At 43.0% G+C, this 25,898-nt stretch overlaps 1 protein-coding gene across 1 annotated transcript in view; it reads right to left on the bottom strand.

The window, feature by feature from the left end:
• Nucleotides 1-25,898, bottom strand: part of LOC311061526 (receptor-type tyrosine-protein phosphatase U-like) — a 166,125-nt gene that overhangs the window by 40,263 nt on the left and 99,964 nt on the right. Inside the window, exons 5-12 of the mRNA XM_084080184.1 lie at nt 21,753-21,868; nt 17,980-18,151; nt 15,514-15,807; nt 10,858-11,178; nt 7,973-8,082; nt 5,693-5,894; nt 3,268-3,370; nt 1,671-1,950 (exon numbers count right to left, since the gene is read on the bottom strand). Of these exons, the coding sequence (XP_083936310.1) occupies nt 1,671-1,950; nt 3,268-3,370; nt 5,693-5,894; nt 7,973-8,082; nt 10,858-11,178; nt 15,514-15,807; nt 17,980-18,151; nt 21,753-21,868 (1,598 nt within the window). The remainder of the gene's footprint in view (nt 1-1,670; nt 1,951-3,267; nt 3,371-5,692; nt 5,895-7,972; nt 8,083-10,857; nt 11,179-15,513; nt 15,808-17,979; nt 18,152-21,752; nt 21,869-25,898) is intronic.

Genomic DNA, 25,898 nt, shown 5'->3' with positions numbered 1-25,898 from the left:
AAACACTGTCCCGCGGCCTGCACGAGACGTGGGATGAATCCCTGCCTCTCGTCTAGAAATAGAAACACCACCCTTTACCTGCCAATAGATCCAGCCTTAAGTGACAGAAAGCTGCGGCTGAACACAAACTGAAAAAGAGGTTTTTGAGGGGAAATCATTCATTCATTCAGTGATTGGTGCAGGTGGGTCAGATCAGCAGACAGTGTTTGATAGATAAATGAGTGTCACTATAATCATGTGTCTTTCAGGCTCCAATGGAGACACGTCACTGACACTAATTACCCTTCCAATTCAATGGCAGCTCATGTCCACAGTAACCTACATGTCATTTATCCAACACAATGGAAACCATAATTTGTTCCCCCTACTTACTGCTAAGCAGCCCACATCACATAGACTAAAAGAAAGTGCTGTGATTTAGAAAATAGATGTGGGATTAAAAATGTTAAAGTTTGTGACATCATAATTAACACCCACAATGACATTCAGAGGCCGTTTTGTCATTTGAACGACAGCGAGGACAGTGTGCTTCAACAAAGCACTGGTTCCAACGCAGCCTTTCATTTTGAGTCTCATTTGGCAGGAGAGCTCTTGATGTGAGGCTTACTGGTGCCTCTGGATCAATAGGGAGAGATTTCAATCACATTTCACAGCACAGAGACACAGGGAGGCCTTGACCTTCAGCTCTCATTCATGAGAGTTGAAAGACACCGAGGAAAATGGCTCTTCATTCCCTGAGAGGTACAAGCTATTGTTCTGTAGATGAGAGCTGCAGGCAGGCCCACAGCGACCGTTCTCCTGCATATGAATGTGAAGATTTAAACCATGTTTAAATTTCATTGTACCTCTAAATGAATCTAATGATTTAAACTGCATTTAATTTCATCGGTACCTGCGCAGGCTGGCCAGGACTCTCTTTATTCATGCTTGAGCCCCAAACCTCCCCTCCACCCATCTGTCTCCTCTAGCAGCTTCTTTATAGACTTTTTAAAAAGACTCAAAAGGTTACATCACTTCTTTTAAAGCTTAAAATCAATATACCCCCCCATCAGAGAGCTGCAGCATGATGAAATGAAATTGTTAATACCAGTAACACTGACGTAAAAGGCTGCTAAACTATACCGTAAAAAAAAATGTATAAAAATGGGTCAGGCACGGGCTTCAACTCACTTGGGTCGGTTCGGGTCAGGTTTAAAATGTCAGACCCATTGAGAACTCTAAAGTCAACTAACTGCTCTACAGTACAAGCTGATGGTATCATTGTGATAATTCTGCTTACACAATATCTAATTTAGTCCTCACTCCTTTGGAGTATTTTTGGCACTGTATGTTGGCACTTACGTGAAATGTGTCCACTGCATTTACCCATCCTATCTATTAAGAGCAGTGGATGCTATTAATACAGCGCTCGGGAAGCAGTTCGGGGTTAAGTGTCTTGCTCATCTATACTTCGACACATAGACCAGGGCCGGAGGGTGAACATGGGACCTTCTGACTCTCTACCTACCTTGTGTTTAGTGCCTTCAAAACAGATTACCTCTGAATGTGTTTCTGACAAGCAGTGAACACATCTAAAGTGACTGTCCAGGTTGCTAAAGCATAAAGGTGATGCGTCTACACTAGTCTGGAAACAGCAGTCCTGACAGGTTGTCTAAATGGCTCTTACTCACCCCTCTGAAGTTGCTGGTAGCCTGAAAGAACACCAGGTAGTTCTTGGTGGGGTCTAAGGGAGCGTTCCAGTAGCCGTTGTAGGTGTGGTTGTCCCCCACGGTGAAGGGCGCGGCCTCCGGCAGACTGCTGGGGGCCAGCTCGGCCGAGTAGTAATGGGGGGCTCCTTTAGCCTGGGCCTGGCTGTGGGAGTTGGGAGTAGGAAAACAATCGACGGCGCCCAGCTCTCTCTTCTTCACCTGCCTGGATCCATCCTCTTCCACCACCACCACCTGGTACGCACTGAAGGCAAGCAGAGACGCGTTATTGTGTGGCACACATCTCCAGTCCTCTGGGACCACATGTACAGTACTCCTGGTTTTCCAGTCTACCAACATATATTATGAATGCAAAATCCAATCGATCCATCAATCCAATCAAAACCCAACTTGGAGTCGCATGTTGAGGGGCCTAATAGAGCACACCGACAAAAGTACTTTCAATAGGCTCCATGCACAGCAGCCATATTGGGAATGAATTTGGCCCCTTCCTTACTTCCTTCACAGGTGTTACCAATGATACTAATTAAGGCTCTGTTCCATTTAGTGTGGCATAGTGGTTGTCTTATTTTCAAGGACCCCCATAACTCTGAGAGTGTAAAAATGGAACCAAATGGACCCGTAAGGGTCCATTTGGTTCCATTTGTACACCCTCAGAGTACACACCCACCATAATGGGCCATTTGGGAACCAGAATGGAGTGTTTCTAGTGAGCCAACATGCACACTATCAGCACCCTGACCAGAATGGAACAGAGCCTTCATTAGTATCATTGGTAACACCTGTGAAAGAAGTAAGAAGAGGCCCAATTTCTCTCCAAAATGGCTGCTGTGCATGATAGAGCCTATTCTGCCCATATGGGGTGCCACAAATATGAGGAGTGTAACCGTATGTTGTAGAAAAGCTACTCTCCCCTCGCGGCTTCCTCAGGTCCTGATGAACCCATGACCAGCCCTGGGTAGGCCACCCAGGCTGGCAAAGATATGTGCTATAGGGAGCAGGACTTTCTAGTTTTATTTACATATGTTTTTATTTTATATCTAAGTTGGTCATTAAGCTTGGTCATTAAGGGACTAGTTAGAAGGTGAATGTAATTAACGGTCTGGTAGGATAGAACAACATCAGTACCAGAAGATACAAAACATGTTTCTTTGGATACTCACACATACTTGGCAACTGCAATAATAAGCATGTGAACACAGGAAGGGAGGTTAAGTACTTTCCAATATAGCCACTTCTTATCTTCTAATGTACATCATCACTAATGGACAGCAATTGCAACAAACATTCCCTTTTAGTCTCAAAACTCAAGGTCTTAAAAGCCTGTAATTATAGGAAGAAAGGTTTATACTTTACGCCCTCCCGCTCCACATGAGTCATGACACAATGCTATTCTCACATCATCACTAATGGAAAGAAACGGCTAAGACTTTATTTCAGTTTTAAGGCTTAAATCTACAAGCTGAAGGACATGCAGCAGCGTAGCTGTAAACGCTGCAGTGTGGTTGGTGGGTCTTTGAACGTGCAGCAGCTTGTACAATACATCAGTAACAAGGTGTACCTGACAGGAGCTCCTCTGCCCACCGCAGGGCGAAGCACAACTGTGATGGTGCTCTCTGACTCGCTCAGCGGAGAGGGAATATCTCCATAGTCAAACACAGGAGCTGCAGAGAGAGAGAGAGAGACAGGATGAGGGAAGAAAACGGGCAGAAAGAAGAGTCGAGCCACACTTACAGCATACAAGTACACTGTAGTTCAAGGGGCTGTCAAAACAAAGTGGCATAAAGAAAAAAACTAAAATATATAGTAGGTATTTATGCAAAACACTGTGAGAAATGAAACCATCCAAGCCTCTTTGGTTACACACCATCCTTATTCATTACTGTATGTCCCTACATCCACAGCCACATACACACACACACACACACACACACACACACACACACAATGCCACTGATTGATGAGAGCCGGGTGCGCCTGGTGACCAACCACACAGAAAACAAGTGGCCCTTATAATTAGGGTTCATCTTACAGCACAACAAGCTCAGCACAGCTCTGGGGAACAATAAGGTGGAGAGTTCCCACATCTGTTTCCTAAAGGGACAGAATTAACTGCAGTGTTGTACTGTTTTCTATAGGGACCGAATTAACTGCCGTGTTACAAGTGGAGATCATTGTAAACCAGATCAAATGAAACCAGAGACCAGAATAGGAAAATGAGACTTTTAAAGTTTTTCTTTACTTCAGAGAAAGGACCATTGATGCTACTGTGACAAATGTTTAGCATTGATGCTAAAAAGAGCAGGGGTGACCGTGCATTCGCAGCTGCGGCCCCCAGGCTCTGGAATAGTCTGCTTCTCCCCATCAGATCTGCCCAGTCTATTGGGGTTTTCAAAGCCCTACTATCTGTTCTCCCTGGCTTTTAACTGCATTTGAGTTTACCTAATTTGTTCTAACTTTGCACCTCTTGCTACGTGTTAATGCATTTTATCAGCTGATGTTTTTCTTTTGTTTTGATGCTTTTAATTGTTTTTTTGCTTTGACCATGTACAGCACTTTGGTCAGCTCGGCTGTTGTAAACGTGCTACTGTATATAAATAAAGTTGTTGTTTTTTCTCTACATTTTTATCCCACGATTTTGTAACCCCTATTTTTCACCCAGTGCCAATGCCTAAGCGTGTAATCCTGGGAGCTACTCTCCCTCTGCCAGCCTGGGGAGAGCCCCGAACTCAGCTCATGCTTCCTTCAACGCATGAGGAGTTAACAGACCGCTTCTTATCACCTGACAGGGGGGAGTTTCCCAGGTAGGACGAAGCGCGTGGAAGGAACACGTTATTCCAACCAGTTTCTTTCCCCTCCATCAGGCGCCCCCGCTGACCAGGGGGAGGCAGTACAGTGACCAGGATTATTATATAAATAAAGTTTTATTTGATACGATACTGTACTGTATGTATATGAAAAACTACAATAATGTGCAGATGTGGTTAGATGTCTCTGTTGTTACGTTACACGATTACCAGCAGTACGAACACGTTTGGCCAAATTCACTACCTTGACAGACGGGCACCCATCTAACTTGCTCTGTAAAGCAGATGGAACAGACTAGAGCAGTTTGTGGCGCTGGGACTCATATTGACAAGACAGCCTCAACTGGTAGATTCAACAAAGCCAAACATTTACCGTTTACTCCAATTTGTGCCTGCTGTTGTTTCCTTGAATGAAGACAGTCGTTTAAACTATGGAAAGATGTAGAATATGAAAAGTATCCAAACTGCTAAGCCAAATGTTTTTCAATGAGAGTGAATCACAAGCAATCTATTTATTTACTTTCTTTTTTTGATCTTTTTTACCAGCAAACTTCAGTTTAGATAAATTGGTCCCTCATTCTTTGAAACTGATGGAAAACAAATTGAGAACTCAAGATCAAACCACACATTGCTCCCTCTCAGAGTTGGATCTGTAAAGTAGATGGAATGAATGAATTAAATGAATGAATGAATGAATGAATGAATGACCACCTCCGAAGTCTTCCTTAATCCATTAAGACCGGGAAAGCATCCGTGTCATTTTAAGATTTCTTTGGCTATTCAAAAATAGCAGATATACAAGCTGCACCGAGTGCCACGCTATGAGCTTGTAGATCTGCAATGTTTTTGAAAAATCGTGAACGTTTGTGCAAATCTTTAATTATATTTTTTTAAAGCGAACATTTTTAAGTGTTTCAGAAAACTGTTAGGATTTAGAAGACATTTGTGGAATCCCCAGAAGCAAAGATTTGAGTTACAAATGTTCGCTTAAAAAAAATATGAGCTTGTATATCTGCTATTTTTGAAAAGCCAAAGAAATCTAAAATGACACAGATGCGTTCCCGGATTGAATGGGTCAAATATTCTCCTCCTTGCTCTGTAACAGCATGTGTCAGCTCATAGGACAATAAAGACCAGCTCTATGGCCAGCAGGTCCGCCAGTCGAGCAAACCAATTCACCAGAAATGTTGGTGGTGATCTCGGTGAGGGCCGTCTGGCCGAAGCCCTTGGCGGTGCGGGCGCGGACAGACACCAGGTAGGTGGTTCCTGGGTGCAGGCCTGAGAACATGTGGTAGGTCTCGTTCCTCAGCTTAAAGACGGTGCGTCTGGGCCCCGGCACGTTGATGCTGGGGTCAGACGACTCGATGCTCTGGTAGGAGATCTGACAACAGGAAACAAAAACACACCCGCGGGATTAACACCTTCATGTGTCGTTTCTTTGTTGCCATGGCAGTTTGATACGGAGCTGAGAGGAATGTTACAGGGAGGATTTAATACCTGTTTACTTGTTTGTTATGAGAACAGGCTTTTGTAAATTCATCTTTAGGGCCACAGCAAGTGAGATGCTGCCAGTGGTGGAAAACATACTCAAATTTTGTACTTAAGTAAAAGCATCAATACTGCAATGTAGAAATACTCCATTTCAAGTAAAAGTCCGGAATACAAAATTGACTTGAGTAAAAGTACAAAAGTATTAGTATCAAATTGTACTTAAAGTAGCAAAAGTATAAAGTACTCATTATGCAGAACGTCCCATTTCAAGTTTTGTAATGTCTAAAAATATTTTGAAAATAGCAGATCTACAAGCTCATAATGCGTCGCATCGTGACGCATTATGAGCTTGTAGATCGGCTATTTTCAAATAGCCAAAATATATAGAGAGTAAAAGAAGTAAAAGTACAATATCTTCCTCAGAGATGTAGAGTGGAGTAGAAGTAAAAGTATTGAAAATTGGAAATACTCCCGTAAACTAAAAATAACTCAAAGTTGTACTTAAGTACAGTACTTGAGTAAATGTACTTAGTTACACCACTGGATGCTGCTTATCAGCGTGGATCCAATCAATCTTATGCCGACGTAAGCTAACCGGTTAAATAACCATCCTCACCTTACTGAATAATTGGCCACACTTCACAGAGAAGATTATGGATTTTCCAACTCATTTTTGAGATTTCTGTTCCGCTTCCCTGGTCTTTGTATAAACATTTTTTTAATGAAAACTTTACGCTGTAAACAGTTTCTAAATCAACGAATATAACAGCCTCAACACATAGCATAGTTGCGGGCATAGCTGCGGGCACGGAGCAGTACTCCAACGCACTGCTGTGGCAAAACATGTGCCACAGTGTGACGATGTGAACAACATTGGCATCAATGTTATACTGGGAAAAAATGTGAAAAAATGTGAACAAGCTGGTGAGGAAGTTGTCATCTCTTGTCTCTTGTCATCTTTGAATGCGTGTGTTTGTCTTTCACAGCCACACACACATACTGTATCCACCCCACCCCCATGCACTGTCCACAAACAACGCTTCAGTTGAGAACTTTAAACTACAATGTGTTCTAATATATTTCCTCTCATGCAGCCCAAGCTGTGCGTGATATGAGGCCATCAATAATCAATTAGAAACATTTAAAGTTGCCCCCTTGTGGAAGCATTTCTTAGGCAAAATAATAATGCTTGCCCTCCATGTAATTACAGCCTGGAGCCTAGGGTTACATTTCATTACCATAAGAATGTATAAATCTTATGAACTGTGAAGAGGGATCCTTATATTTAATTGTCAGGACTCCTGTGTATCGCTGGCTGCTATAAAATAGATATTTGCGAAGCAGCATCCATCCTCCAACTGAAATGGTTTAGGTAGGTGAAAGAATTACGCATCATAGTGTTTTTGGAATCACTGTGGGAGGTTTTTAGCAGTGGTGTAAAGTAACTAAGTACATTTACTCAAGTAATGTTCTTAATTACAATTTTGAGGTACTTTTACTTCACTAGAGTATTTCAAATTTTCATTACTTTTACTTCTACTCCACTACATCTCAGACGCAAATATTATACTTTTACTCAGCTACAATTATTTGGAAACTTTAGTTACTAGTTACTTTGTATATTTTGATAATCATTACAAAACATACATTAACCACTTCAGTCCTACAGTATATATATTTCGGCCATTTAAAAATAGCCGATCTACAAGCTCACAATGTGTCGCATTGCGACGCATTGTGCGTGCTTGCTTCAAAAGATTTTTATACATTTGAGAACTTGAAATGGGACATTCTGCATAATGACTACTTTTACTTTTGGTACTTTAAGTACATTCCGGACTTTTACTTGTAACAGAGTATTTCTATATTGCAGAATTGATACTTTTACTTAAGTAAAATATTTGAGTACTTTTTCCAACGCTGTTTTTTTAGCGAGACTAAACTCTGTTCAGATGCTGTGTAGCATACCTCATACTGTGAGATGAGGCCATTAGGCTCTACAGGCTCCTCCCACTTGAGGAAGATCATATCGTCCAATGGGGTGAAGGTCAGCGATTCTGGAGCGATGCCACCAGGAACTACAGAGAGAAAGAAACAAAACAGTGTTCTCAGTAACAAACGGCACCGTGTGGACTCAACATTATCATGTGCCTGATGGCCAGAGGATAAAACCACATTGGACAGAGAGTAAAGGAGGTGAACCAAGAGAGGAACGGGAGAAGATGAAAGGGGAAACAGCGATATATTTTAGGAAGGGAAGTGATGAAGGGGCGTGCAGACAGGCCCGCTATCGGCCCGCTGCATGAATTGGGATTGTGTGTGCCAGCGCTGCAGGCTTCCCGCCACTGTCTGATAACAGAGCACCAAGTCTTGGAGGATGACACGCCATTTTTCTTCTTTAGCGCCATGCTGACTGAAGAAAAAACAGGGAACTGAGCCAAAACGGCCACAAACAAGACTTTTGTTTTATATCCTGAGAAAAATTATGCCGGTATTTTTGCCTCCATGAAATGCATGCTCCAAACAGCATGGAAGGAAATTCCCATTAAAAAGAGTAATGTTCATAAAAGACGGAAAGGAAAATTCCAATAAATCGCTTTCTCCCTCTGGCTCTGTGTGTGCGTGCGTGAAACTGTGTAATTGCATAACTGTTCCTTGCACACAGACAAAAAAATAAACCTCAGAAAAAGCCTCGTGGCCTGTCTCTGTGAGTCAGGCAGAGGACACTTGAGACAAATCCCGTTGCCTCCGTGGATCATTGACAGTCAAATCTGCTCCCTGTGCAGCACAAATCATTGCAGCCATGTTTGACTGTGGAGCCAAACAAGAAATAGACACAGGGGAAACTTTCACCAGCTGGGTTTCAATTACTGTTATCTCCAAGTCTGACAGTGGTTCCTGTACTGGCAGAGAGACTGGAGAACTGTCAGATCTGTTCAAAGGAAAAACGTATCATGTGCGGCAGAAAAAGCCTGAAATGGTGGGTGTGTGGGGGGAGGGTCAAGTCGACTTCCTTTTATGACACATTCCATTTGTGTGTTAACTTGTCAGTTCTGAACCAGTCAGAGCAAATACAATTAATTTGATACCCTGCTGCATTTATCACTGCAGGCGGTGGAGTAAAACCCTTCAGTGTTTTGTTTCCTCTCGCCTGAAAGACAGCAATGTGCAGGTGCAGATACTGTAATTAAGAGCGCTCTCGCTTTTCGCCGTATCTCTTCCGCTGTACGGCAGTTTCAGCAGTGTTGTGCTGTTCAACTGAGTGTGAAAGTACACTACGTTCTCAGCAGGAACTGTAAACCTACGGGACAGCTGTGCGTTATGAGGATGGCCGCCGTCCAATGTCGCCGAATTCATCACAATCATCATAATGTTCCACTACGTCCCCAATACATGTCACCAAGTGTCATTCCATTAGTGAGTAACGTGTTGTTTATTCTACACAAGAATGCACATCTGACCTTCTGTTCGTCTGGGGGAATTTGAATAACAATGTGTGTAATCTGCAGATGTACACAGGAAAATATTAACACAAAGATAAGCAAAATATATTTTATGATTTTGCTGGTGGCCATGGCTTTCCTGATATTTTTTTCTCTTTTTTTCGCTCCGTTTAAACGGCTGATCTTCTGTTTAGTTATGCTGATCCAGCTTATTTTATGAGTCAATATGTGTGTGTGTGTGTGTGTGTGTGTGTGTGTGTGTGTGTGTGGTAAAAGACCACCAGAAGGCAGTATTTTGTGTGCACATTGCACAATTATGTGAGAATGCACAGCAGACTAATAGCATCCCTAAGTGGCTCTAAAGTAGTTTCCTAAAACAGATATCATCTGTTCAACACAGAAATAAATGCATCCGTCTGGGGCGTCTGGGTGGCACCACCGTGGCGACAGTCAGAGGTTCGATCGCTCCGCGGTGCGTCCGGCTTGGCCAGGTGCTCCAACGAACAAAATTGGCCGTGTTCGCGGAAGGGGAGCCAGCAGGGAAGGACGATCTCTGTCCCTGCATTAGCAACTCTTACAGGTTGGTTGGGGCACCTGTTCAGCAGGGAGCAGAACTGGGCGGGATCGCGGGTTTCCTCCACACACGTTACATGTTACCTGCGAAACTCCTCACTGTCTGGCGAAAAGTAGCAGCTGCCGACTTCATGTGTATCATAGGTTATCGGAAGAGACACCTTCCATAGACCAACAATAACTAATTTCCTGCCAATCGCGCATAAAGTCGTTCTATTAAATAGCGCACTTGTCCGCCGAATCGCATAAAGTCGTTCTATAAAAAAAAAAAATCACACTGTTTAAGGCACGTAACACAGCTCTGGGATGATCCATCGTCAATGAGAGAAGAAGTATGTGGATGTGAGATCATTCCAAAAAACGACACTTCCGCCCGCCCTGACTATGCGATTTTCAGAAAAACGGCTGTAACTCAGTTTCTGTTTTTTGCATTGAAAACCACTGTTTTCAGCGAGCCCCAGGCCCAAAATGGCGGATCACGGTTGGAACGTTGTGGTCCGTCTGAATACACAGATCCCTCCTCTTACCCCTTACCTCCGCCTTTTTTGTTTTTTTGGAATACAATGTCGCCTCCATGGCGTTTCAAAATTCATCGGATTAAGGTAATTACGCTGGCAAGGGGATAACAAACGATGTTTAATACCGTGGCGGGTGATGTGTTAAGAGTTGGACTATACACATGGGGCAATTAACATAACGACTAAATTGGGGGGCGAAAGGAAATTGAAAGAAAAAGAATGAAAATAAATAAACGCATTCCCACTTTTCCTCATTAGGACAAAGGTTGTAGTAAAAGTAAGTGGCCAAATAACTTCATTCAGCCTCTCACACACTCACTGTCTTCCTCCGTCTGGAAGGTGACCTCTCGGCTCTCCTTCTTGCCCTCGGGGTTGGCCAGCGCCAGGCGGACGTGGACGGAGCGGAAGGGCGGCAGGTCTCTCAGCGTGAAGCGAGACGTGTTGCCCTCCAGCGACAGGCACTCTCTGACCGTGGCGTTGTTCCCGCCGCCGCCCCCTGTGGGCGTGGAGTAGCGGTAGCACAGGGACAGCGAGTAGGTGTGGCAGCGGGTCAGGTTGTAGCCCAGGGGCTCCCACTGCAAGGCCAGCTGCCGGGGCTCGATCTCTGTGGCTGTCAGGCCCCGCAAGGCGCGCATGGGTTCTGGTGGAGACACAGAGAAAAAGGGTTACATTTAAAATGTCATCCAATCACACAACGATGATGAGAAAAGAGTCCACTGCATGGTACCAGCTCAACTCAACTTGATTGCACTCTCCTTTTTGGGTTTCCATTGGGCAAAATGACCTGGTACTTTTTTGTCAGACTTTCCCCAGCCAGTTCAATACAGACATACACCACATAAAACACAGACGCATACTGTACAGATAAAGACATTGTCATCAGCCAGGCAGTTTGTTCAACGCAACAATGGCAGTTGGACAAAACTACTGCTGAAGTGAACTCTCCTCCATTTCAACCGCTTGAACTCTATAAACAGTACTTCATTGTGCATCGATAGCAGAACGTTTTTTTTTGTTTGTTGGGACTGTACAGGTGAAATGGAAGCCGTTTCCAGACAGCAAGGCAGCATGGTGTGTGTGATGGTGCTCAGTTTGTTTTGTTGGAGACAACATGTTGAAGAAGCAGGGCCAACGGTACAACAGGCTAGGTTGAATTATTAACAGTTCCATCTTCCTCACTTTATTCACACTATGGGAAAAGCACTGAACGAATCAATGATTGAATGTGCCAGAATTTTCTTCATGAAATCAAAAGGCAAAACTGAAAGCCAAATCATTGTTCCTTCCTTACTTCAATCTGTAATGTCAATGTTAAAAAAAAACACCCCAAGCCAGAAAACATGGTGTAGTCATGGACTGAATTTCAACAGCCAAATTAACACAATTACGAGGTCAGTCCACTATCACCGTAAGACTATGTCTTATCAAGGATTCAATACTTTTGTCCCAGCAGGATTTCCCAGCATCTTCAGCAGACTCGACCTCTGTAACAGTGTCTTCACAGGTCTCCCTAAAAAATGCATCAAGACGACTGCAGTTGATTCAGAACGCTGCTGCTCGAGTCCTCATTAATACCAAGGAAGTGGACCATATCACTCCAGTTCATAGATCTTTACACTGGCTCCCTGTGTGTCAAATAACAAGACTTCAAAGTAATAATGTCATGCGCCATAACTAAGTTATGAACCATCCAGACCACTCAGGTCGTCTGGGACAGGTCTGCACTAAAATGTGAAGAATTAGCTTTCACCTTTTGTGCACCACATCTTGAACAAACCCAGCAACCAAATTTCAAGTCTCTGTTCTTTTCTGTTTGCTGCTGCCCAGTGGTGGAAAAAGTACTCAAATGTTTTACTTAAGTAAAAGTATCAATACTGCAAAGTAGAAGTACTCTGTTACAAGTACAAGTCCGGAATTCAAAATTTGCTTGAGCAAAAGTACAAAAGTATTAAATGTACCAAAAGTAAAAAATGCTTGAAAATAGCAGATCTACAAGCTCACCACGCGTCGTGAGCTATTTTCAAATAGCCTGGGTATAAAATAGGGCTAAAGTGGTTAAGGTACAGTATGTTTTATAATGTAATAATGTATATCGACAAAGTGACTAGTAACTAAAGTTTTCAAATAATTGTAGTGGAGTAAAAGTACAATATTTGCCTCTGAGATGTAGTGGAGTAGAAGTAAAAGTATAGACAATTGGAAATACTCCAGTAAAGTAAGAGTACCTCAAAATTGTACTTAAGTACAGTACTTGAGTAAATGTACCTAGTTACTTAACACCACTGATGCTGCCTGTTAGAGGTTTTTGATTCATTTCTTGTGGTGCACTGCAACGTTAATCTCATATTTTTTTTGTGTTCCATTTTAGCTTATCCTTGTTTTTTACTCATTAACTTTAAATTGTATTCAAAGGTCCTTTTATAATCTTTTGCACTCTGTGTTAATGTGCTTAATGTTTTGTGTAAAGCACTTATTGTTGGATTGTGCCTTGCTTTTATTCCTATAATAAACAGCCTTTATTCCTATAATTAAATAAACCAGAGATCAAATGTGCTGTGTAGAGGTCTAATTACTGCTGTCACATCTGAAGCTACGATTGCTTGTGATGTTAAAAAGCATCTGAATATGTGCATCCTGTAGGGTGGCTGAGATCAAAAACTACTAGAGAAGGGAAGGAAACCTCAGTTCAGCCTGTCAAACTGTGATTGACATTATGACATTATGGCAGTGGCTCAGGAGCGGCCGCTTGGGAATCGGAAGGTTCCTGGTTTAATACCTGGCTCCCTTTGGGTTAGTGTCCTTGAACAAAACACTGAACTCCTAACTATGTCTGATGAGCAGACGTACCATTGTACCATTTAACATTTCTTACCCTTGAAGCATGGTTACAAAGACTGACCCTGTCGGAATGGAATTCTCCGTGAGTAAAGAAAAGACACATTATCTCATTGCATAATGTCCATAGTTGGGAAAGCAATCAACCGGAAAATGTTTTTTTGGCAAAGTCTGGAGCTGGTAAACATACCATCCACTTTAAAATGTATGAATTCCAGCCACCTGGAAGCCAAGGTTTTCTTGGGGAGGAAAATAAAGTGTGACAGGCTGTGCCACCAGACACCCCAAAATGTTTTATATTTTGGACAGCGTTTTTTTGGTTTGCCTCCAACGGTAGAATGAGGTCATCCTATTTCTTTTCTGTTTTCCAGGAAATAACAAACTGCCCTGAGAATATCAACACAAACATACATTTTTTTATCATTTGTTGTGCCCATCGACAAACTAAAACCACTGCAACATCGATTTGGATTTCAGAGGACATTAAGAATGCCAAGACATCCACTTGTTGTGGTATTCTGTTTTACAACTTCTGCTATATGATATCCATGATTAAAATCAGGAGCAGCCATTTGGATTAACAGCCAACCGAACAGCACTGAAAACTAACTAAAAAGTGATTAAAATGGCGCAGTATCTTATCAGATAAACCAACGGCTTGGGCTTTTCCTACAAAAGTATATACTTTCCATAGAAAACATGTCCCATTGCAAACACATCAGCAGTGCCAGACAAGGCAGACAGTGACTGCATTGCGTTGCCTTGTCACCCAGGGGGACAGAGTGTCACGTCCGGGTGAAGGCAGTTGACAGGAGGTGTGTGGCTGGAGGAAGGCAGGCAAGGCAAGGCAAGCACATCTCAACAACAAGGTGATTCAATGTGCTTTACACAGAACACCAAGCCAAAGGAAACACAATAAGAGAAATCACATTAGCCATATTATCGCTTCCTTCACAGGTGTTACCAGTGATACTAATGAAGGCTCTGTTCCATTTAGTGTAGCACAGTAGTTCTTAATTTTTGAATTTCAGTTTTCCACGACCCCCATAACTCTGAGAGTGTACAAATGGAACCAAATGGACCCGTAAGGGTCCATTTGGTTCCATTTGTACACTCTCAGAGTTACACACCCGTAAAGGGCCATTTGGGAGTGTTTCCAGTGAGCCAACATGCACAATATCAGCACCCTGACTCCGTCTGAACAGAATGGAACAGAGCCTTCATTAGTATCATTGGTAACACCTGTGAATGTCTTACAATATGGCTGCTGTGCATAGAGCCTATTACAGTGCAGACGAGAAAGAAAAAAGAAAAGTAACTCAATCAAAGGCAGTGGCAAACAGGAAGGTCTTCTTCCGTTTGAAAGGAAACTAGTCTATACCCGGTATTTGCAGACAGCAGGAGTCCCAAAACTTCTTGGCCCCAAGGACCCGTTCCAATATTTTCAAAGAGGTTCCTTATTATATAATAGGCTAAGAGTGCCACTCTTATCCACTATTTGTTCCAGATATGTGGTGCATAAAAACAAAATGCTTCTTCCGCACATTTATTTTTGTTTGATGATGACATGACAGGTGAGAAGGACGTCATGCAACATACTTGACAGACCGGCACGGGGGGAGCTTTCGTGCAGACGTACAACACTGTGTCCACAGCTAAGAGGAACCAGGCCTCAACCAGTCATATTGGTGTTGATAAAAACATCAAATCAAATAAAACCAAGCTCCCATTATCAGAGAATCAGATCAGAGTCTTCTGCTGTTGTGTGAAGGGGTTAAGTTTCTCAGTGACCGACTGTAGTCTTGTGATACCAGACAGTCAGAACTGTACCTACTGTACCAATCACCTGGGCCCAAGAGTTCAAAACCCTTAGTCCCAATTCAAATACGGATTAAAAGTTTTTAATTTGGGCCCTGGGGATTTCTAAATGCAAGGTAGCTGCTAAAACAGTGGAGAGGACAGCCACTTATAAACCTACACCCACTGCTTTGGAAACCAATCATGTCACTGACACAATATGAAAGACTTTAGATGGGTTCCATATAGTTTTTGTTTCCACCCAGTTTTAACAATGAAAGCTGGGAGATTGTCCTCAGTGTGTATATCAAATCATTTCGAGACTGACTGTTGAACCACTCACCTGCACACTTGGTCCTGCTGATGAGGGGGGGTCCGGGTGCCCCTGTGCCTCCCTCTCCGGGCCGGGTCAGCAGAACACTGATACGGTACTCTGTGTCCGGCTCCAGGTGCCACACCTTGTAGGTGAGTGAACCCACTCCGTGGGTTTCTGTCCAAGGTGACTGGCTGGCTCTGTACTGGATCTCCCGTCGAATGACAGGCCCGTCCCCCACTATAGAGTTGGTGTTGAGCTGGATGATCAGGTAGGTGGGCCCCGCCCGCAGGAGCTGAGGGGGGGCGATGGGTGTGGGGGGCACTGCAGATGAAGAGACAGGGAAGGGTCACATGCAATGCATTTCTGAGGAGATAAATACAACTACACATACAAGAATGGAAGAATCTACAACGGGTCTTCAACGCTTTTTCAGGCCAAGGACCCCTTAGCTGAGAGAGCGATGAAGCAGGGACCCTAAATACTTTGTAAACTTGACCTTTGGCTCGGTACTTGGTCTACTCTTTTTTCCCTGTACACCAAACCTCTTCACCAAAAATAGAAGATCTACAAGCTCACAACGCCTCACAGACGCGTCGTGAGCTTGGAGATCTGCTATTTTCGGCTAGTGTTCCCCAAAGAATAGGGACGCGAGGGTTCAAGTGGTTAATGTAAAAATAAAAAATAAAAATCCATCTATCTCACATATATTTGATGGCCCCCCTGTAGCATCTCTGAGGACCCCCTAGGGGTCCCCGGACCCCCTATTGAAGACCCCTGATTTACAGTACATAGAGAGTAAATTAATTCTGGGCCAAATGACAGTCCATATCGGATCAAATCAACAATAGAATGTTCATAGATTGGGGTCCCAGAGATAGAACTTTATCAACTGAGGGTCCTTAGCCTAAATGCATATCAAACTCAGGTTCCTTGAAACTAAAAAGTTTGAGAATCACTAGTTTAATTAAACACAATAACAATGTCAGCACCCTAACCCCGGTTACATTAGGCTTGTGAACAAAAGAAAAGGGAAAAATATACATTTTTGAATTTAAAACCAAAGCATGAAGTGCAGTAGATAGATAAGAAATCGTGAGAAGAAAGGAAAAGAGTTCAGTGAACAAAAGAAAGAGTCAAGGATTACGATGTATTTTTAAAATATCATTATTTCTGCTCTGCTAGAGCGTCGAATCATAAAAAAATCTTTTAATCATCGGGACCGTGAGAGGCCCTTGAACGAGGCAAATCTTAATTTTCATCATAACGACGCTGAATAACGGCTTATTTGCATGAACGATTTGCATAAAAGAACCCTGATGGATAATATGACTCTTATCAGAAGAGGGAAATCGAATTAATGAAAACACATGTTTTTTTTCCATGTAATTCTACACTTGCAGGAGCATGCGTGTTGCCTGAGCCGACCCATGTAAACAACTGCCGCCTACACATGCTGCTGGAGGACACACCGCAAACCTGCAGTACAGCATTTACAACGTATTTGCCTTCATAGACAAAGTAGATAGTGTATTGACAATAGCATTGGTTCTCAAAGTGGGGTCCGGGGACCCCCAGGGGTCCTTGGGGGGGGTTCCAGCAGGTCCCGAGCAAAATGTGTTCATATGGCATCACAATCATTTTAACCACTTTAACATTTTATACTTTGGGCTATTCAAAAATAGCAGATCTACAAGCTCATAGTGCCGCGCCATGAGAAAGAAAAAGAGAGAGATTTTTTTTTTTTAAATGTGTGCAAATCTTTGAATGAATATATTTTTTTAAAGTGAACATTTGTAACTCAAATCTTTGCTTCTGGGGGGTCCCTGGAACAAAATATTTGAGATGGGGGTCCGCGACCAAATAAATATCATTATGGGGGTCCTTGACATGAAAAAGTTTAAGAACCACTGGACTATAGGACATACTGTAGCTAATGTATTGATAGGACTGACTGACTGAGGGAGTTACAAGGAAAATGGCAAAGTGTGTGTGGGTGGATGGAACAGGTTTAATGGTCAGTTAACTTAACACAGAAGAATGCATATGCCACGCAGTCATAATAATGACTTTTATTTACTCTACGTGAGAGGGAGCTTATGCATCGTACGTGTGTCCGTGGGTGCATGTGCCTTGAGCGAGAACATTTGAATGCTTTTCCCACGAGAGAAATGTTTGGAGGCAGAGCATCCGGGGGCCATTTGATGAGACAAGTTGGCAGGTGCCGCCTGCAAGCTCATTTGCATAGATGCGCTACATGATCCTATACGGGTATCCGCCAGGCAGTTGCGTAGGCGGGCGAGTGTACTCTATGTATCACAACGGTGTGTGTGTGTGTGTGTGTGTGTGTGTGTGCACGCCAGTGTGCTCGCTCGTGCCCGTGTAGCTCTAGTGAAAACTAAAGCACTCGTAGAACAGTATATCTGCTAGTTTTTTTAACAGCCAAAGAAATCTAAAAAAATGACACAGGTGCGTTCCCGTCTCCCACAGCTTTACCTCTGACGATGAGCTCGCCGAAGTTGGAGACGGCGGCTCCGCGGGAGGACAGAGTGACGCAGCGGTACAGGTCCTGCTCGCCGCGCTGCGCTTCCACCTGGAACGTCGCCATCAGCCTCTTGTGGCTCAGCCTGGAGAGCGAGGCCGTGTCCAGCAGCACGCCGTTACGCCGCTATCACACACACACAAAGACACAACACAAACCATTACACTGCAGTCACAGACACAAAGATAAAACCCACACCGCTTCTCCACTTGTCACACACACACAAAAGACACAACACACAGAGGGAAGACAGCCGTGAGCAAAAGCCAGATGACCTGTAGATCAGGCAGGTGATTGTGTTTACCTGAGCGGCGTGAAAAGTCCATTCCAGCGATTGTGAGTGTGCAGTGGCATGTGAGGCGGAAAACTAACATGGAGGAAAGTGGTTTGAAAGAGGGTGTGTGTGGGAGTTGAACTATGCGATGCGTATATGTGTGTATATACTGTATCTTGATCTTTTTTTTTTTATGTTCTATTTGACATGCTTATTTATTGTTCGATTTTTCCCCGCATGGCTCTCCCTGACCCCTTGCCCCACCTCACACCCCCTCCTTTTTCTACTTCTCCTTTTCCTGGACAACAACAAAATCAAGGAGCTTACGCGAAAAAAACGCGTTTCACCCACTTCTTTGCATCTGTGAGCCAGTGATTCTGATTCTGGATGTTCGGCTCGTCGAGGCTGGGGCGACAAGAGGCGAGTGTGACGCGGTGATGTGTGTTGTGTCTTAACCCATTGAGACCTGAAGCCGATTCTACATGTCTCCTAAATCTCAACAGTTTTCTGAAAAACGTATATTTCTATATCAGTGGTGCTCAATCTTTTTCATGTCAAGGACCCCCAGAATTATATGTATTTTACCGCGGACCCCCATCAAAATATGTTGTTCCAGGGACCCCCAGAAGCAAAGATTTGAGTTAAAAATGTTCGCTTTAAAAATATATATTATTCAAAGATTTGCACACATTTTCACGATTTTTCAAAAATAGCAGATCTACAAGCTCGTAGCGCGGCACTCGGTGCCGTGCTATGAGCTTGTATATCTGCTATTTTTGAATAGCCCAAAGTGTAAAATAATGCTTTTTAGCTCAAATCTAAAAATGACACAGTTCCAGGTCTTAATGGGTTAACAGAAGGTGTGAGCTGACAGCTCCTCATCTCTCCATGCTAATGTGTCGGCGCTCCGGGGCGAACCGGCAATCGGATTCAACTAGCGGAACGGGGGAAAATCAGAAGGCCGGCAGCGCTTCGCGACGAGCTGCTGAAGGTGTGGGCTCTTGCGCTGCTCGCTCACACAGAGCAGAAGCGGGATATTATGTAAGCTGTCGCTCGCTAGCGTTCCTCAAAAGTAATTGGGTTTGACACCTGAATGCTTGAATCAGTTTAGCAGGGGAGGGCAGGAGAAGTTTGAAAAGCACGTGACACGTTTTAGAAAATACGAAAGTGCGCATAAGGCTGGAGGTGGAGATTATTGACGGTTTTAAAGTTTAGCCTCCCTTTCTATTTGATTGTGCAACGGCCTCCTCTTTTGTGGGAGCCTCAATAAGGCATTTTCTTCAACTTGATATTATATATTTCCTTACACCAATGTAGTTTGCATTCATAGCATTCGGGCCTGCATTGAGCCAGTTCTTCAGGGCATTCATTCATTGTGTATGTATTAGACGGCTCAGGGCTGCTGCATCTGAATTACATCCAGCATTACAGGGTAAGGACGTTTTAAATGCTTTATAAGGTTTGCGTGGTTTTGGCCCGCCTTCAGGCTGCATTGGACGGCTGTGCAGAGCAGAATGTGTCAGCTAACATGCTGAAAACAAATCTTTAACCCTGCAACTAAAGCAAGCTTATACAGCCCGTCCAAACTAAATAAATACCCCACTGTTCTGGCAACATAAATAATGCTGCGTTTGAGGCCTAAACTCCCTGGAGGAGAATATGATACTAAATGAGAAGGAAGCATTATGCAAATACTTTGTTTTAGACTTCCTAAACGGAGGCAGGAGGAGTTGAGCAGAACCGATCCAGGCTGGTCCAGAGAGAACTTCTATAGTGCCAGGTAGATCAAAGAGAGAGCGGCAATTAGCAAACTCACACCACACAGCATCAACGATCAAACAGACCCCCCGCACAACAAATGGAGAAACAGAAGGAAATAATGGGTTGTGATAAATCTCTATTTTCTGTTGTTTCTACTCCTAATGAGAGAAGCGGCGAGTTGGAGCAGGGTTTTGGGATGGCAGGCAGTGAGGTACGTTGTTAATTTCTGTCACTAGAATAGGCTAAATCAAATGCGTCGTAGCATACCATCAAATAGCAAACGGAGGCACACCTATGTTTATGTGCATCTAGAATGAGAATTTTAAATATTTAAACGTTGTGCTTGAGAGAGATGACTGTAGGAGTTTTGTAGCCCGCGCACAGTCGACACTACAAAAGAAAAACACAAATAGAAAGAATATCTCATCTCATTTCATGGTGAGCACACAAGCACAGCCACGAGAAGACAAAAAAGAAATGTTAACTTTTGGACAATAATTGAGGTGCAGAATAACAGCACTCATTCCACTGAAGTGCTGTAACGTGTCATTAAAGCTGTCACCATCATCACAATCTAGTCGACGATTATTGTTATACAAATAATTGTGATTTTTCATTGACAGATAGACCAGTCATTTAAATGTGTTTTCGGCAGTGAGCATTGGAAAATATGAATAAATACTACGTTTCTGTTTGCCTTTTAGGCTTTCTAAACAAAAATTGCACACGGCAGATATGACAAATAACAATAATAAATACAAGGAAATGACTGACCACGACCGCTACCAATAATAAAAATAAATAATGTACTATGGCCAAAACATGCCATATACGTAATAATAATCATCGCGAAAAACAGCCAGTCTCCAAGCTTACAACCACGTTGCATGGCCCTAAATGCCCATAACAGTTCATAATATAACTTTTATATTTGTCTTCTCAAAGTTTTAACCTGTGCCCCCCCCCCCTCTTTTTGTGATGTGTTTTTAACTAACCTTGCCTGTATGAGCTATGGGATATCTGAATTTCCCCTCAGGGATTAATAAAGTATCTATCTATCTGTCTATCTATCTATCTATCTATCTATCTATCTATCTATCTATCTATCTATCTATCTATCAGTGGCTAAAAGAGTGTGAACAACATGGAAATAATGATGTAAATATGACATTTCTGTTCATTTCATCCATCTGTTTTATACAGATGAATGGAAATGATTCTAACGATTGCAAAAATAATTGCGATTACCTTCAAGCGGATCAAGCGTTTATGTATTCATTGTGGCAGGCCTACGTATCATAACATCAGACTGCAGCTCTCACCTCCAGTAAGATGGGCTCAGAAGTCTTACCCAGTGGTGGTAAAAGTACTCAAGTTTTTTTACTTAAATAAAAGTAACAAAACTGCAATGTAGAAGTACTCTGTTAAAAGTAATGAGTAAAAGTACAAAAGTTTTGGTATCAAAATGTACTTAAAGTACCAAAGGTAGAAAGTCAAAATCTACAAAGTAACTAGTAGCTTACGTTTTCAAATAATTCTAGTGGAGTAAAAGTATAATATTTGCCTCTGAGATGTAGTGGAGTAGAAGTAAAAGTATTGAAAATACTCCAGTAAAGTAAAAATAGCAAAAAATTGTACTTAAGTACAGTACTTGATTAAATGTACTTAGTTACTTTACACCACTGGTCTTACCTCCAGTAAGAAGGGCTCTGTTTCAGCAGTCTTGCCTGTAGCCACACACTGGAAGGTGGCGTTTTGCCCAGCGTTGACCTCCACATCACCCAGTCGAGAAAAATGTGGCACCTTGTCTGTGGAAGAACACCAAACAACAACAACAACATGGACATAAACACTCTGGTGAAGTGGCAAATCTGGAGATCTGTATAACTTCATGGAATTCATGTTATGCATGTTACACGTGTAAAGTGTAATCTAATCAATGAGCCATGTCACTGTTTAAATAAATGTTTACTTATCGGTTGTGCTTCTGTTTTGTATATTTTCACTGTAATGCAGGAACCTCACAGAGACAAGTTGTGTGCATGTATGTGCAAACAAACATGCAGCTGAACACTGATTAGTGTTAACGAGGAGGATGGAGAAATGAACAGGGAACTAATCGGTCCAGCTGCTCATCAACCATGGTGAGCGTGTTGATTGGTGTCAGCAAAACCTGCTGTCAATAAAAACAGGGGGAATTGGGGTTTCATTTGGCTCTCCCTTCATTCATAGTTGTGTGCTGTTTATGAAAGTAAGTTTTTATGCTTTTTTTCCTTCTTACTTTGTTAAAATCATCATATGTAGATGTAGCAAAACTTTGCATGCATGCTGCCAGTAGGCCACAGAAGTACCGCCGCAATCTTTAAAGTTTTTCACTGGTTTTATACTTTTTGAAATATTTTCCTCATCTTAAAATTAAAGGCAAAAGGGGGCTGTGATACAATTGAAACCTTGGCCATGTATCTATTGTCACACTATTGAATGCTGTGATCTCTGGTACTTGAATTGCGTGTATGAATGTATGTTGTCTAAACATCTGACCACAATCAAATTTCCCCTGTGGAACAAGGATTTGAATTGAACTGAGTGTTCATGTTTAACCCATTGAGACCAAGGGGCAAGGCTTGGATATTTACGATGAGGCCAACACGGAAGCTTATGAATGGCCAGAGTGGCGCTGTTTTACCCTGCGCCGACCTGAAGTGTCAGAAAGAAGTGAATGGGTTTTTGACAAACTTTAGACTAGATTTTCTTACCGTAATAAAAATGGTCATAAATTCTATATGCTTCCAGTCGCTAGTTTAAAGTCTCCTTTCAATCATCATGATATGCGTTTTGCTAAATTATGGTCCCATTTATTCTAAAATTGACGATAAAGTAGGCTATGCTCCAGGAGGGGCGGGATGATTTGATTGACAACCTACACAACCAATAGCATTCATTCCCCGCCCCCGCTCTTGATTGACAAGCTACCCAACCAATAGCATTTTTGGGGGTGTTTTCCGGTTCGCTGGTCACGTGTCTGGTCTCAACCAATAGCGTTTGAGTTCCGGCGTGGCCAACTGTATATATTAACGATGGAGGAATGCATGTTCCTGAACTATCGGCTTCATTTTCGTTCTGTAGAAAGCAGGGGAGTGGCTTTGTCCATTCTTTTTTACAGTCTATGATTGAGACCAGGAACGCATCTGTGTAATTTTTTGGCTAGTCAGAAAACTAGCAGATATTCAAGTGCCACGCCATGTATGAACTTGTAGATCTGCTATTCTTTTGAAAAATCTTAAATTTGTGCAAATCTTTGAATATAAATATACATTTCTTAACTAAAATCTTTGCTTTTTGGGGTTCCTGGAACAAAATATTTTGAGATTGGGGGGTCTGTGGCCAACTGCATATCATTTTGGGTGGTGCTTGACATGAAAAAGTTTGAGAACCACTGATATTGTATTTAAAAAGAACAACGTTAGGATTTCAAAGACATTTGTAGAATCCCCAGAAGCAAAGATTTGAGTTAAAAATTGAGTTTAAAAAATATGTATTCAAAGATTTGCACAATGTTAAAATGACACAGACACGTTCCTGGTCTTAAAGGGTTAATCACATCCTTCTTAACTACATCACAACCATCTCTCTCTCTCCTCCAGGTATAAAATGGCAGTCTTCAAAGCGGGTGCGGCATTGAGGAACGTTCTAACACCGGAGCGGATCCCATCGTTCATCATCCCCTCGCCCTCCTCCAAGTCTCCTCTGTGTCTCCTCTCCCCATGCGGTCGACGACACCAACCCGACCGACGCAGACTGCTGTCCCAGGACTCCGCGGAGAACCCCGACTACCAGCAGCACCTCGCTCTGCCCGCGCAGCCCTATCCTCTCCATCCATCACCGGCCCACGCGTTTAGCCTGGGACGTCGTCACGCGTTTAGGCTGGGACGTCGCGCTGGCCACGCCACAGAGGAGCCCGAGGTGGCGAGGGACACGGACCTGTCCACGCGCGCGGCCATGTCTCTGGAGCACGTGGAGAAGGTGACCACGCCGTACGGGTTCCGGGCCGTGCTCGCCGAGAGCCCCTGCGTGCAGCGGCGGGAATCCCTGTTTCACCAGGGTCAACGGCGTGGCCTTCCAGTGGTGGAAGTCACGTGCACCGACACTGTCTTCACGTCGTCTTCCGGTGACTCATGCCAGGCTGAAGAATCTGCAGCAGCTCGTGGCTCGGCCCTGTTAAAGATGCGTCTCGGCCCTGTTAAAGCTGTGGGCCACCAGGTGATGCGTGCCGCCCGCAGAGCTCTGACCCCCGACAGGGGAAGACGGCCGGAAACCGACCACTGATTTTAAATGTTTATTATTTAATGTAAGAGATGTATTTTTAACATGAGATTTATAATAAAGTACACTATTTTTAAATGTGTCCTTTTTTTTTAAGTTGAGTGCTTTCCCATGTGTTGCACACATGTGAATGGCTTTCTAGGTTATATGGTCACTTAAGTAGGACAGTCAAGATGCTATGATGGCAGTGTTTATTTTGACAGCACATTTGGTTTGGTTTTAGTCAATAGTCTTTTGACTAAAATTCCACTTAGTCACTTGAAATGTTTTAGTTTTTGTCTAGTTTTAGTTGACTAAATATCATAAGATTATAGTCGACTAAATCTACAGATTTAGTCGACTAAAATGTGTTTTGGCGGGCCTTGATGGCGTCGTAATGGCTGATTTTACACCTGGTTGCATGCTGAAAATGGCCGATCTACAAGCTCACAATGCGTTGAAACTTGCAGCGCGACGCGTTGTGAGCTTGTAGCTCTGCTATTTTCAGAGCGCAACAGCTCTACTGGATCTCTTCTCCACTAGTCCCTCCCTAACATTTTTGTCTAGTTTTATTTGTTGACAATTGTCAATATATTTTTCGCCATAGTTTTAGGCGACGAAATCAACACCGTATGACGGCTTGCCTGTGGTAGTTAAAGGTTTCATGACGTTCAGTTTTACCACACATTAAAAGTCTTTGTCATGGTCCTTCAAACGTGTATAGAAAGTTTTTTTTTTTTTTTTTTTAAGATTTGTTTTTGGTATTTTTTTATTGTTTTTATTGGAGAGGGACAGGGAAAGTAGTCTGACAGGAAGAATGGGGAGAGAGATGGGGGGAAGACACGCAGGAAAGGCCGACGGGAACGGGACGCGAACCCGCAGCACACTGCTATTAAGGATTTGCAACCAGGGTGCCTAGACCGCGACGCCACGGTCTAGGCCTAACGTGTATAGAAAGTTTTAACAAAAAATTCCACTCCATTGATCCATGGCAGGTGTTTTTCTCTCACATTTCTAAAGCCTTTTCAACTGCAATGAAAAAAGAAATCTTTGCCTGCGGGTGTCGCTGGTGAGGGATTTTGCCTGTTAATCATCACCTCTGCTCCGCCCCCCCGAAAGGATAGGGGAGGGGCGAGGAGGAGAGTGGGCGGGATTAATCGACAGTGACCTCACCGTCGAAGGGCCAAGCTCAGATTACTTTTCAGCCTAATTATTCAGAAAACCCCAGACCACAGAAAATCCACTGAATGTTCAAAGTTCAGATTTTTTGGGTGTAATTGAGGTTATAAAACGCCCAAAAAAACATAAAAAGTGAAAATGAATGTCATAGAACCTTTAAAGCTTGGCATCAAAATTGTCTAGGGTGACAAACCGTAAGCGGTGAACAGATACAACAGTGTCCTGAAGTCCACATGATGTGAATGATGTGTCTTTAACTGTGTTGTCTTTAATTTAAGGGATGGATTCAGTTCAATGGGCTTGGCCACTTGTCAACAGCCCAGAGAGTCGGCTATACACAAAGAAACGGTGACCGTA

Source organism: Gymnoscopelus microlampas (assembly GCF_963454915.1).
Source record: "Gymnoscopelus microlampas genome assembly, chromosome: 15".
NCBI classification, from domain to species: domain Eukaryota; kingdom Metazoa; phylum Chordata; class Actinopteri; order Myctophiformes; family Myctophidae; genus Gymnoscopelus; species Gymnoscopelus microlampas.
This window is presented reverse-complemented; position numbering and strand designations above follow the sequence as displayed.